Source organism: Zeus faber (genome assembly GCF_960531495.2).
Source record: "Zeus faber genome assembly, chromosome: 20".
In the NCBI taxonomy this organism is placed as follows: Eukaryota; Metazoa; Chordata; class Actinopteri; order Zeiformes; family Zeidae; genus Zeus; species Zeus faber.
Window position 1 is genome coordinate 14,670,233 of NC_137207.1, and position 12,290 is coordinate 14,682,522.

At 44.9% G+C, this 12,290-nt stretch overlaps 1 protein-coding gene across 2 annotated transcripts in view; it reads left to right on the forward strand.

Moving 5' to 3' along the window:
- The window catches only part of prkg1 (protein kinase cGMP-dependent 1), a gene marked incomplete at its 5' end in the record, with an annotated part of 210,663 nt that overhangs the window by 134,052 nt on the left and 64,321 nt on the right, over positions 1-12,290 (forward strand). For both annotated transcript variants that reach the window (XM_080020933.1, XM_080020932.1), the window contains one exon: positions 3,419-3,524. In XM_080020933.1, coding sequence (XP_079877059.1) covers positions 3,419-3,524 — 106 coding nt within the window. The remainder of the gene's footprint in view (positions 1-3,418; positions 3,525-12,290) is intronic.

Genomic DNA, 12,290 nt, shown 5'->3' on the forward strand with positions numbered 1-12,290 from the left:
GAAGAGAAAAGTGAAAGGGCAGTGGTAAAGGTTTGTTTTTTCTCTAATGTTTAGCAAGGCCTTTGTGTCCCTTTCCAGTGTACATGCCATAAATCACAATTTTTGGTCTTGTGGTGAGTGTGACATGGTTGCCAGTCTTCCTTGATGGTCTAATTGGCTTAGGTTGGTTGTATAGATGCATCAAAACTAAGGTGTCGCTGATGGGTAAATTGTAAGTAGTGATTACAAAGGCTTTAATTGCCATTTTTGGTTAGGGGGCTATGATCACATTTCGAGCAAAAATGGTTGAAGTTGTCAGTGTGAACAGTGACAAATTGTGTGTGTGTGTGTGTGTGTGTGTGTGTGTGTGTGTGTGTGTGTGTCTGTCGCTCTCTCTCTCTAATTGGATTTTCTGATAAGATGTGGGTGGCTGCTGTTGGTTTAAAATTCCACATAGACATCAAACGACAGTGGGCCTGACTTACCTTGACTGCTGTGAATACTCCCGGTACTGTAAGGGCTCCAACTGGATCTAATGTTAATTAGAAGGCGTGTGCATTGACATGTATTTGGCACACCAGCACACATGTAAGTCTGCCAATTATACCTCTTGGCACTACAACAGACTAAGTGTATGTATGCTAATTCAGCTTTTGTCCACATGCACACAAACACACACACACACACACAAAATGTACATACAGTATGTATGCACATTATATGCACTTGCACACCAGTGCATTTGATGAGCGAGGTACAAGCCTCTTATGTGATGTAATCTCCAAATATTACAAAAACACATTTATTAAATGAGCATTGCAATGTAAAATGGAAATAAATCAATTAAACTCCACATGCCACCTAATTGTGAAAGCAATTACTTAATGCATAAAGTAGAGTGATAAAACTTCCCAGCTCAAATTTGTGTGTGTGTGTGTGTGTGTGTGTGCGTGCGTGCGTGCGTGCGTGAGTGCGTGCGTGTGCGTGCGTGCGTGTTTCTAGCGACCCTGTGTCAATGTAGTGATTGACATTATCACTTTTTCTCCACTTTAGCTCTTTTGGAGTTTTCCTACTCTGAGACACTTGATAAATATTGGCCTTGGTTCTTATAGTAATAGTCAATGTTGAAATGTCTACATGAATCATCCAAGGACCATAAATCCAGTTAGATTCAAATGGATTAACATTGAATTATTGAATTAGAATAAAAGTATTAAATTATTTAATGTTATAACATATTGTTATGACCTTATGATGGACTGTCGAACTATTCAGGGTGTCTCCTTACATCACGGCCATCCCTCAACTGGGACATGTAGTGTAATGTTACATGTAATGTAGCCATCATTATATTTGCCATATTAGTAGTGGTAGTACCCTTAAATACGGCAGAACTGACCAATCGACGTCTTCTTTAGTGCCGTTATTAGCATTTCTGCAAAACGTATACATGTCTATCGTTGATTGGAGAAATGTCCCTAAAAATGGTAATATGCGGATATACAGACACCTACATCCAAGGGCGTAACTTTGGTTTGAAAAGTGGGGGGAAGCAATAAAACAGGGGGTCTGAGGGTCGTCCCCCAGAAAATGAATTGTGATTTATATCCCATTTCCTATAGTTACAGACATACAGTACATGCATTAGCGGACGCGGCTGCGCTGTCCCAATATGGCGGCGTTGACACACAAGTTAGCCTGGAAACTGGCAATCAATAAACAACAGGTAAAATCCCCATCCCCCCACACACACACACACACACACACACACACACACACACACACACAGGAGAGGAGCCCTTGTCATGAATGTTTTTCCAGCTGCTCTGGGCTTGTTCCACCTTGCCAACTTTCTACAATACATACACTGTGGCATTTGCGCCTGCCACACACCACCGAGTGGCATTTTCAGGGCCCTCCAACACGGAGACACAGGCAATGGGGTTGTGTAACACCCCAGTTGTAATGTAGAGAGTGGGCTAGGTGGTACAAGCCTGGAGCAGATGGACACATGTCATGACAAAGGCTCCTCACCTTTGTGTGTATGTGGGGATGGGGGTTTTACCTGTTGCTCGTTGATTACTCGAACAAGTAACAGGCGCACAGCCACCCTGATCCTGCGGCCAATTACCTAGACCCAAGACAGGTGTGGCTGCTTAAACCACACGACCCCCACACCACGTATATTAATTAAAATTATATAGTTAGGTTCACAATGATATGCTGAGTGGAACAACTCTCTGTTTTTCCCAGGAAGGGGGGTCCGGAACCCCCCCCCCCCCCCCCCCCGTAATTTCCGCCCCTGCCTACATCATCCGGCACACAATGTGAGCCTCTGAGTCCGCCTAACTTTTTTCCTGCCAGCCTGTCAAGGATGCCTGTCAGAGCCACCGCCGTAATGAGTCGGGAACAGCTGTGCCTGCAGAGCTAATTGTTCAGGTTGGAGCAACCTGACAAATCTGTCTGTGAGGCATGGCCAGTGTATACCAATGGGAGGATTTTCATTTGTAAAACATTGTACACCGTAGGCTATTTCCGGTACTCCAGATACCAGAAGAGGAGATGGGGGAGAGGAGAGGAGAGAACTTGCAGTCGAGCAATGGCCGGAGAGCACAACAGCACTATTTCATTATGAAACAAACATTTACATCATTCAGTCATAGGCTAATGTGATGACTGAGAGAAGTTCTACAGGGAGTCAGTTTTGGCAAAACTTCATTTTGAACAGACTCCCATTTTAATTGACTGTGTTTCCTCAAACCACCTGCATGGGTTCACATTTGATGATTGTGAAGCGTAACGGTTTTCCAACAGATTCACCGCAATCGACGGCTCTCACAAAGCACCACCAGTTATGGAAATTTGAGCTTGTGGTCCGACTAACGTGCTCGTTGCAGCTAATGAGTTATCCCTCTGCGTTTCCGTCATATAAACTAAAAACTCTCATCGGGGAAGGCTAACCGAAAAATGAGCATCGAGAGAGGAAAGGTGTGTGAGCCAGCCGGCAATTATTTTTCAAAACGTGGCTGTGTATTCACACTGATTCAGTCATTCAGGAGGGAGATTGATCATACTGTAACTGTCTTCTCATTTAAATAATGCATGTTATTGTCGGATGTCTGGAAATAGGGTTGTCTAAAAACACAGATTGATCAATAGTGTATGAAATACATAAATAAATAAAGCATTCATCAATCACTCTCTTCATGAATGCTGTAAAATGTAGATTAAACCTGAGACAGAAAGTGTACATTAACTGTATAACTCACTGTACTGTAGCTCATATTTTTTCTTTGCGTTCTTTGTGTTTGCGTTTCTTTTGTTTAATTGTGTTGTATGAGAGTAATTGATTACAAAAGCACCCAATCCTTTTATATCCATGGTACATTGGCATCACGTATTCTATGTATTAATACAGATATTGTTAACTGTTTTACAGCTGTAACCAATGTAAAGCTGTGGGCCATCGACAGACAGTGTTTCCAGACCATCATGATGAGAACTGGTCTTATTAAACATGCGGAATACATGGAGTTTCTCAAGAGGTTAGTGCACCAGTCTGTCTTCCTGAGTTCTGTCTGTCTCCCTTGTAGGTCTGTCTTCCTGTCTTTTGCCTTCCCTTTTTGGCACAACACCTTGTTCTGCGATGGAGTGGAGAGAGTGTGTTCCTACTGTGACATTGTGTATGGGAGCCACTGCATGCATATTGAATGTGTGAGGGAACTCTCAACGAAAATTGCTCCATCCTGTTCCCTGCAAGCTGATGATGAAAGACATGTTTGCAATGAATAAAATTAGAAATGAAAATCTATTGGTTGTTGAATACTATTTACTTTTTCAATCAGGAGGAACACAAGTGGAATGCAAATTAATTGCAATGAAAGAGAACCTATTTTGGCATTCACCCTATTTACAATGAAGCCAAGTGAGGCCTGTGCCATGTAGGTAATGGACAAGGGTGTGTGGCTGCTTTCAAAAGTAGAAGCTACGAAATGTTGAGTGCCTCTGGTGGTCGTTTCCAAAACAACTTTTAACTCTGCCCACATGCTGATGCAGGTGAATGGAGGTCAGACATTTTTCCATGAAATCATTTGATTATGTTCCAATGAGACCTGGTCAGTCCTGGGGATTAGTTGATTGACAGTTCTCATTGACAGCCTACAGTTCAGCGGGAGGGCGGCGATGGTCGTGTGGGCGTAGACTCTGGATTACCATGGAAATACTGACCCACCTCCCGCCTCTATTGCACAGACAGTGTTTCCAATTAGCGTCTGCTGACTGAAAGCAAGATGGCTGCAACCAGGCCCCCATGTTTATGCAGTCAAAACAGCTCTACGTGAGTGAATGGCCTCGCGCTGTCCATTTTATATACAAAGGAAGGTTATGGATAGGGAGACTGACAGGGCCATGACATTGGTGGGGCGGTGTTGCGGGCTGGATGAAAATGGACAAACCACTAAAATGACAGCGAGAAGGAATTGTTAGTTGGGGTGTTAGGTAAGACAGAGCAATTAAGATTGTAGCCCTGTTTCGTGTGACATATGAACTTGTGTTAGGAAGCGAGTAAACTGAAACCTCATCAAGCAGAATGAATGAATTCGTGAAAAAAGAAGTGGTCCTCCAGATTGAACTTGCACTTCTTTAGTGCAAGGTAACCTTGCCTGAATAGTCCCATGGTTATACAGTATATGTTAGCTTTGACGCCTTGTGTGGAATTCATAGATAGGATTAGAAAAGATGCATAGACAATTATGTGCAACTGTACGATTGGATCAATTGGGTATTTCAGCAACACAAGATTTTATACTTACCATGACCGTCGTGGACCCCAGTTTGGGACCCTCTAGTGGTCAATGCAGGAATTTTATTTGATCAATTATCAATTTCTATGTCCTTCTAGGTCCTCTGCATTAAATTCTAGATTGAGTGAGGATTCCCATGACTTTATTTTTCAGATGATTGTTAATTTAAAGGCTGGCGTGTGCGGCGGCGTGAGCTTGATCTCCGAAAAGTAAAAGCTCAAAGCTCAAAGTAAGAGCTCCAGTAGACAACTGATCAGAGATGTTGGCTATCAAATCAATGTCTGATATCTAACATCAATGCCAATGCACTGTTCTAATATCCTTCTAGGTGCCTCAGGGGTGAATTCACAAAAGGATTGAGGGGCTTTTGAGACTGCTAAACCTGCGCAAATAACACAAAAAACAAGCATCTAATTCTCAAAGCACCCGCAAAGGGTGAAATGCACCCCTAACTGTGCTGCCCTCGCAAATTGTGCTATTTGTGCATATTTGAATTAGGTATTATTCATTCATTCATCACCATCCACAAACACGTTCACAAACACCGGCGCTAATAGCCACATGCAGTTAGAGTGAAAATATTACCGTCTGCAGAGAGCTGGTCTTAACTGCGCAAGACCAGAAGAAAAAAAGGCAGCGCTGCACAATTACCTTCAGAGATGTGCAAGGTGCAATTAAAGCGCATTTATAAGGGATGTCACACCCAGACGTTTAAGTGATCTATAAATAACAATTTGACATTATTATAATTATTATGTTTGTTAAATTATTATTATTATTATTGTTAAAACTTACAAAGTTTCAAAACATAATTCCAATTAAACTCAAGATATTTATTGAAAAAAAATCTAAAAGCTATAAGGAATAGCGATAAAGTGGTCAAAATTGGACCATGGACACCCGAAAGGCCGTGGTGTTCGGCCCGCACTGAAAAACTTTGTGAGAGAGTAAAATATATTAAATTAACTGTCATAATTTCTGCATTGTAATATTAAGATTCAGTGAGAACTGGAATTTCTTAAGTACATTTTTAAATATATTCACAATTTAATGCGGCGCAGATAGCAGGCCCAATTGATGCGCAAATCATGGTGCCATTAGCGGGCCATTTATTTGTGAATTCCCCCCTCAGTGTTATCTGGGGATATAGACTAGGGGATTTGACCTTACAATTCAGTAAACATTTAGTCCTTTAGAATAACTTTGGTATTCAACGAAGAAAAGAAGGTCTGCACAGCTCCTGGACCAAGGCAAAGAGGAGCAGAGCAAAAATCACCTTTGGAATATGTGTGATTGTTCACTGTACCACTGATTAATTGAAAGAGCATTGATTTTAACAAGATCTTTATTTATGACTACATTAGGGGAGAAGAAAGCAATAATAATAATAATTCAGTTCGCCTTCATAAAGTCTTCATTTCAGGCTGCTAAAAAATTGCCCTGTGTTTCAGCAAGCTGTCACTGATAGATAATATAAGACAGGGAAATTAATTCTGTCCTTTGAATAACTTTGTGCTTTTTTTTAAGGCTAGTCTGGGAGTCTTGGAGACAATCATGACCAAAGGTCATTGATTTTATAGGATGATTGTTTTGTCTATTGTACACAAGTTTTATAACCTACACATTTGTTTAAAATGTATATAAATGGCCAACAAACTGCTTTTTAATTGACATTCAGCCAAAGCACTCGAGTGCAGCTGCTTAGAAGTAGGAAACCCTCCAAGCAATTACTATATTTCCTGAGGTAAATATGTTTGATTGAAAGATTGTCAATCAAAGTAAGACGATTGCATGCTTGACAAAATTATTAGCACAGCTTGACATGGCGATTTCAGGCTGCAACCCATTGTTGAGGTAAGTCGTTGCGATAGCCAGGAAGCCAGCCTCAACAAGCATTAAAATGTAAATGTCATAGCTATGAAGTCCTTCTAAAGCTGAGTACCATACACACACTCGTCTGAAAATTCAGGAATTCAATCAAAAAATACACTCGACAGCAGCTTGGCTAAAATGAACCCCCTACTTGATTGACAGCGAAATGGCTTTGCACTGTTTCTGCAGAAACCCAACTGTTACCATGGAACTAATGCAAAAAAATGAATCAACAGAATCATATACCTCTGAATTCAGGGAACATAGTGCTACAGTAATGGGTATTTTGACATGCAGGTGCAATAGTGACCAGTCTTCAGTTGTTGTTGGAATGTTTCCACAAATAGTTTTTAGTACAAGACGTATCTTTGTAACAGCAACCATAGCAACCAGATCTCCAGAGTCAGTCTCTGGATTACCTAATTTATTGATTATTTAATAACTAACGCTATTTAATGGTGTTCTATTGTTTTCATTGGGATTTCACTTCAATAATATGTTTGAGGAAGATATTATTCACAATTTTCGACAAGAAAGGAAATGGTTATAATCCACTGAATTGAGAAATTAGTTTGGGCCTGTTTCCTGTTGTGAACAGAAAAGACTTTTGCAAAGCTCAAGCAGCAAGTCTCCAATTGTGGCTTTGTTAATGCACACTGGCACCACAGAGCCTGTGCAGGCCATATGATATGACTCCTTTGTGGCCCCTAATACAAGTAGGAACCACCACAATTAAACAAAGTAGGTTTGTTGTGTTGGAAAGATACAGAATCAGAGGAATCATGAATGATGAGGTCAAATCTTTAGTGATTCGCTGAACATAAGCTGACAACAATGTCCAGTAAAATAGTAAAATTCATTGACATGCCATGCATGAAGTTATAGAACTATTTAATGTCCTTTACATTCTAATCGTCAAAATAGTTGTTCAAAATATAATGGAAAAAAGAACAGAAGAGCTTTTCCTCCGAAAATAATCGTTTTTTCTTGGGGAGGCCGTGCGTGTAAATTGGTTAGTCCCGTGAACTTTAAAAGCTTGTCAATGCAGCCAAGCTGCCAACAGTGTGGACACACAAAAAAATCGATTGAACCCTTTGTTTCCTTTTTGGTTTGATTAATTTAAACCACACGAACAAGGCGTACGGAGGTTTGTGTGTGAAAAGGACTCCACTACTTGCCTACTGATTCTGTGTTTACATGGATGTGAAGTCAGCCGCATACAACCTGTCGACACACATCATCTGGTGCTGCTTCAGTTGTAACCAGAGCCTCCGAACGCTGCGTCCGTATCTAAACACTTGATCCAAACAGCATCTAAGAAGTACTTTTCTCAGAGGATCGACTAAACTTCTGCATATCAAATCTCTTCCTTCTTGGTTATTTTCTTGCATTACATTATTTTTCTCTAAATCACACCGTTTTTTTCTGGCGCTGATACGGAGAACAAACAAACAAACTTTGAATTGTTAGAGAGACCTCAAACATTTTATTTCTTTATAATTAAAAATACTGGCTTTACAACAAAACCTCCATATTGCACACAATGTACATTTTTTGATAGTGCTTACTAATAAACAGGCCAGACATTAGACTTGGGCGATATCCCAAATTTTATATCGCGACAGTCTCGCCCAAATGTCACAATACACTTTTTTGGTTTAATTCAATTTCAATAAATACATCTACAATAAATAGACTCTGTATTAGTTTTCTTTGGAGAACCTTAAATGCCGGTTTGCAGAAAACGTATCGCTTTGTGCCGCGTGGACGTCCACGTAACCACACAAACAGTGACGGCGAGTGAGGAAATACACACAGAATAAAATGGGGGCAGGGGGGGGGGAGGCATTTTGACTTATTTTGGGATTGTCAGCATGAGAAATAGGAGGTGTGGCGTGTGAGTTGATACAAAGAAGTGAAGACTTGGCAGCTCTGTTTAACAATTAATCAAAAAACTTTTATAACATTTTCCGTAATGCAAGTAATAACCTGGAGAAAACTGCCACCTACATGCTCATGCGCGCAAGTGAATGAGCCTTGTCCGTGCGCTCTCGCGACCCATGAACTGGGAGGGGGGCAATATTTGGATACTGTGAAAATATCGCATATGGTGGCAAACATCGCAACATATCGCCCCGAGCCTACCAGACGTAGGGGTTCATCTAAGGGTCTTTGAGTTGTAGAACTCCAATGAACAGGACACCTGGGCTGAAACTGGCTGCGGCAGGGGTCCAACCTGTGACGTGGTGGTGGCAGGACAGAGCGCTGCAGCCTGCTTGGCAGGGTGTATTTGTCACGACCAGAACTGAGAGAGACCCAAACGCACAACACAGGGAGACAGAAGGCAGGCAAAGGATGTTTATTAGCCTGGACGGTGGAGCTGGCCGGGGGGACCCGGTCAGGTAGGGATGGAGCAGGGATGATGATCAGGAGATGGGGGTCCAGGATCCGGGTGGAGAGACGGGGAACCAGGCTGGATGGAGATGGACGGGCAGCCTTGGTCGACGAGCGGAGACAGGCAGGTAAACTGGGCTGGCTGGATTTGGAGAGACAGACTGGGTGGACGAGAGGAGACAGGTAAACCGGGCTGGCTGGATTTGGAGAGACAGACTGGGTGGACGAGAGTAGACAAGACAAACTAGGAATTCGAAATATGCACTAGGAACCGAGGAACCGTTGGAGCTGCTTCCTATTGGCTGGGGTTAGCCACTCTCACATGGCGGCCACCTTCTTGGGGTCCATCTCCAGCCTCTCCCGGCCAATGATGAATCCTAGGAAGGAAATGGACGGAACATGGAAGACACACTTCTTGGCCTTAACAAACGGTTCTCCAGGAGGCGCTGCAGCACCAGGCGTGCATGTTTTACGTGGTCGGAGAAAATCAAGATGTCGTCGAGGTACACAAAGACAAATGAGTTGAGCATGTCCCGGAGGACATCGTTAATTAGGGCCTGGAAGACTGCTGGGGCATTTGGCATAACAAGATACTCGAAGTGTCCGAGCGGGGTGTTGAACGCGGTCTTCCACTTGTCCCCGTCGCGGATGCAGACCAGGTGGTAAGCGTTGGAGGTCGAGCTTGGCAAAGTGGGTGGCCCCCTGGATGGGGACGAAGACTGAATCCATCAGGGGCAAGGGGTACTTGTCTTTGATAGTGATGTCGTTAAGTCCCCTGAAGTCAATGCAAGGACAGAGGGTCTTGTCCTTCTTAGCCACAAAGAAGAATCCTGGGCCTAGCGGAGAAGACGAGGTGCGAATAATCCCGGCAGCGAGAGAGTCGCGGATGCAAGTTTCCATGGCCTCCTGTTCGGACCGGGAGACGTTATACAGGCGACTGCAGGGGAGGGGGGCACCTGGCAGGAGGTTGATTGCGCAGTCGTAAGGGCGATGAAGTGGTAAGGTTAGCGCACGCTGCTTGCTGAAGCCCGGGGCCAGGTCCAGATCCAGGAGCCAGGGGTGCCCCAGAACCACGAGGTTCAGTGGGGAATCAATGAGGAAGAACCTTAAGGACTGTCTGGTGGGTAATCCGGGTCAGATGTGACCCGTTCAGCCCCTTGATCTGGAGCGGTGCGGGGAATGGGACAGGTGTCAGCCCTAGCTGGCGTGCTAGTCCCTGGTCGAGAAAACTCGCATCCGCCCCGGAATCTATGAGAGCGGAGGAAGAGAGTGTTATATCTCCCCACGAAAGGGTAACTGGGAGCAGTGGACGGGAGAGGGTTGGCGCTGGAGTGACCGGAACAACCCTACCGAGGAGTCGCCCTCTCGTGGCCGGACCGGGCAGGTGGCTAGGAGGTGTCCCAGCCGGCCGCAATACAGACAGGCGCCGGTCTGTATGCGGCATGCTCGCTCCTCGGGGGAGATCCGGGAGCGACCAAGTTGCATTGGCTCGGCATCGGAGACAGTCGGGGGACTTCTGAGGCGCCCAAGAGTAGCGGGCGCTGGAGACCACGGGGGCCGGAGGACCCTGCAGGCTGCTGACGGCCACCGAGATGGTCCGGAGGTGTTCCGCGATGTCCCGGAGGGCCTGGTCATGTTGCCCAAGCAACAGTCCTTGGTCCCGGAGTGCACGGCGGAGCCCTTCTGTGTCGGCTGGGTCCATGTTTTCCGTGCTAGACCGTACTGTCACGACCAGAACTGGGAGAGACCCAAAGGCACGACACAGGGAGACAGAAGGCAGGCAAAGGATGTTGATTAGCCTGGACGGTGGAGCTGGCCGGGGGGACCCGGTCAGGTAGGGATGGAGCAGGGCAGGGCAGGGATGATGATGACCAGGAGATGGGGTCCAGGATCCGGGTGGAGAGACGATGAACCAGGCTGGATGGAGATGGACGGGCAGCCTTGGTCGACGAGCGGAGACAGGCAGGTAAACCGGGCTGGCTGGATTTGGAGAGACAGACTGGGTCGACGAGAGGAGACAAGCAGGTAAGGGGAAGACGAGACAACAAGACATACTAGGAACTAGAAATATGCACTTGGAAGGGAGCTAATAGCAATACAACTCAGGTACGCTAGTTGACGGTCTGGCAAATAATGATTGGGAAGCTGGGACTAAATACTGTGCAGGTAATTGATCCCAGGTGTGTGCAATCGGGCTTGAGTAGGGAGCTGCAGATGGGGCAAGGGCGGCCTCTAGTGTGGCTGGGAGGCCGTGGGCCTAACAGTAATAGCCTGCCATCACGTGTCAAACTTAAGTTGAAACCACAGTGGGGAAGCCATCCAGAATTCTCTGTGATGAATTCACTCTGCCAGGCATACCAATACTCAGAGCCCATCTGCCATTTTCGGTTTTGTGAGAGTTTTGAAGTATTTGGCTGCACCCCCTGCGAGCCCTTGATAGGAATAGCAGTGCAAATCAATTGTTAAATGTTGCCGCTGTCAGTATCATTAAAACTGTAGTCAGCGTGAGTGATGCGGGGGCTCTTTGATGCAACTATCACTTTTTGGGTTTTGCTTTGTTAATTTGAATGAGAATGGCTCACAAGTGGTATTATGAGCCATTCTCCGGTCTGAAGGAGCTGGAGGAAAGGGGGTGTTGGCATTTGCTGGAAGGACTCAAACGTGGTGATTAAAAGTTGTTTTTTTTAAACATCATTTTTCCTACCCTCAAATCAACCCTTCCAGTGGCCGCCTGCCGTGCTGCTGCATAATGCACGCGACAGTACATCACTCCCTGTCGCCTTCTTAAATTGGGAAAACTTTTATTTCTTGTCTTATGCCCTCCTGATTTCAGCCCTCCATGTTGCTTTCCCCAATCTGCCTTCTCTCCTCTTTTCTCCTTCTCTGCTGTCCTCATTTCTCCTCCCCCTCCTTCCTCTCCTCACTAGCTTCTCTCCCTCTCTTCTTTCTATGAAGAGGCTTGGATCAGGAACTGGGTGGGGCAGGCTTGGGAAAAGGCGGAATGAGCCGAGGACGTGGAGAAGGACGGGGACGAGAAAGAAATTAGGAAAGTTGAGGAATAAGATGAGGAGTGGGAACAAGATGTGGAGAGGTTCAGCTCAATTCATACACCAGGTGTGTGAACTGCCCCCACTCCAAGTCATCTTACAGATTCTCATTGTTGGTGGATGTGATGTACTTCACATCACCTGTGTGGGCAGAAACAAGAAGACGTCTAGGAGGCATCCCAGTGAAAAAGCTTTT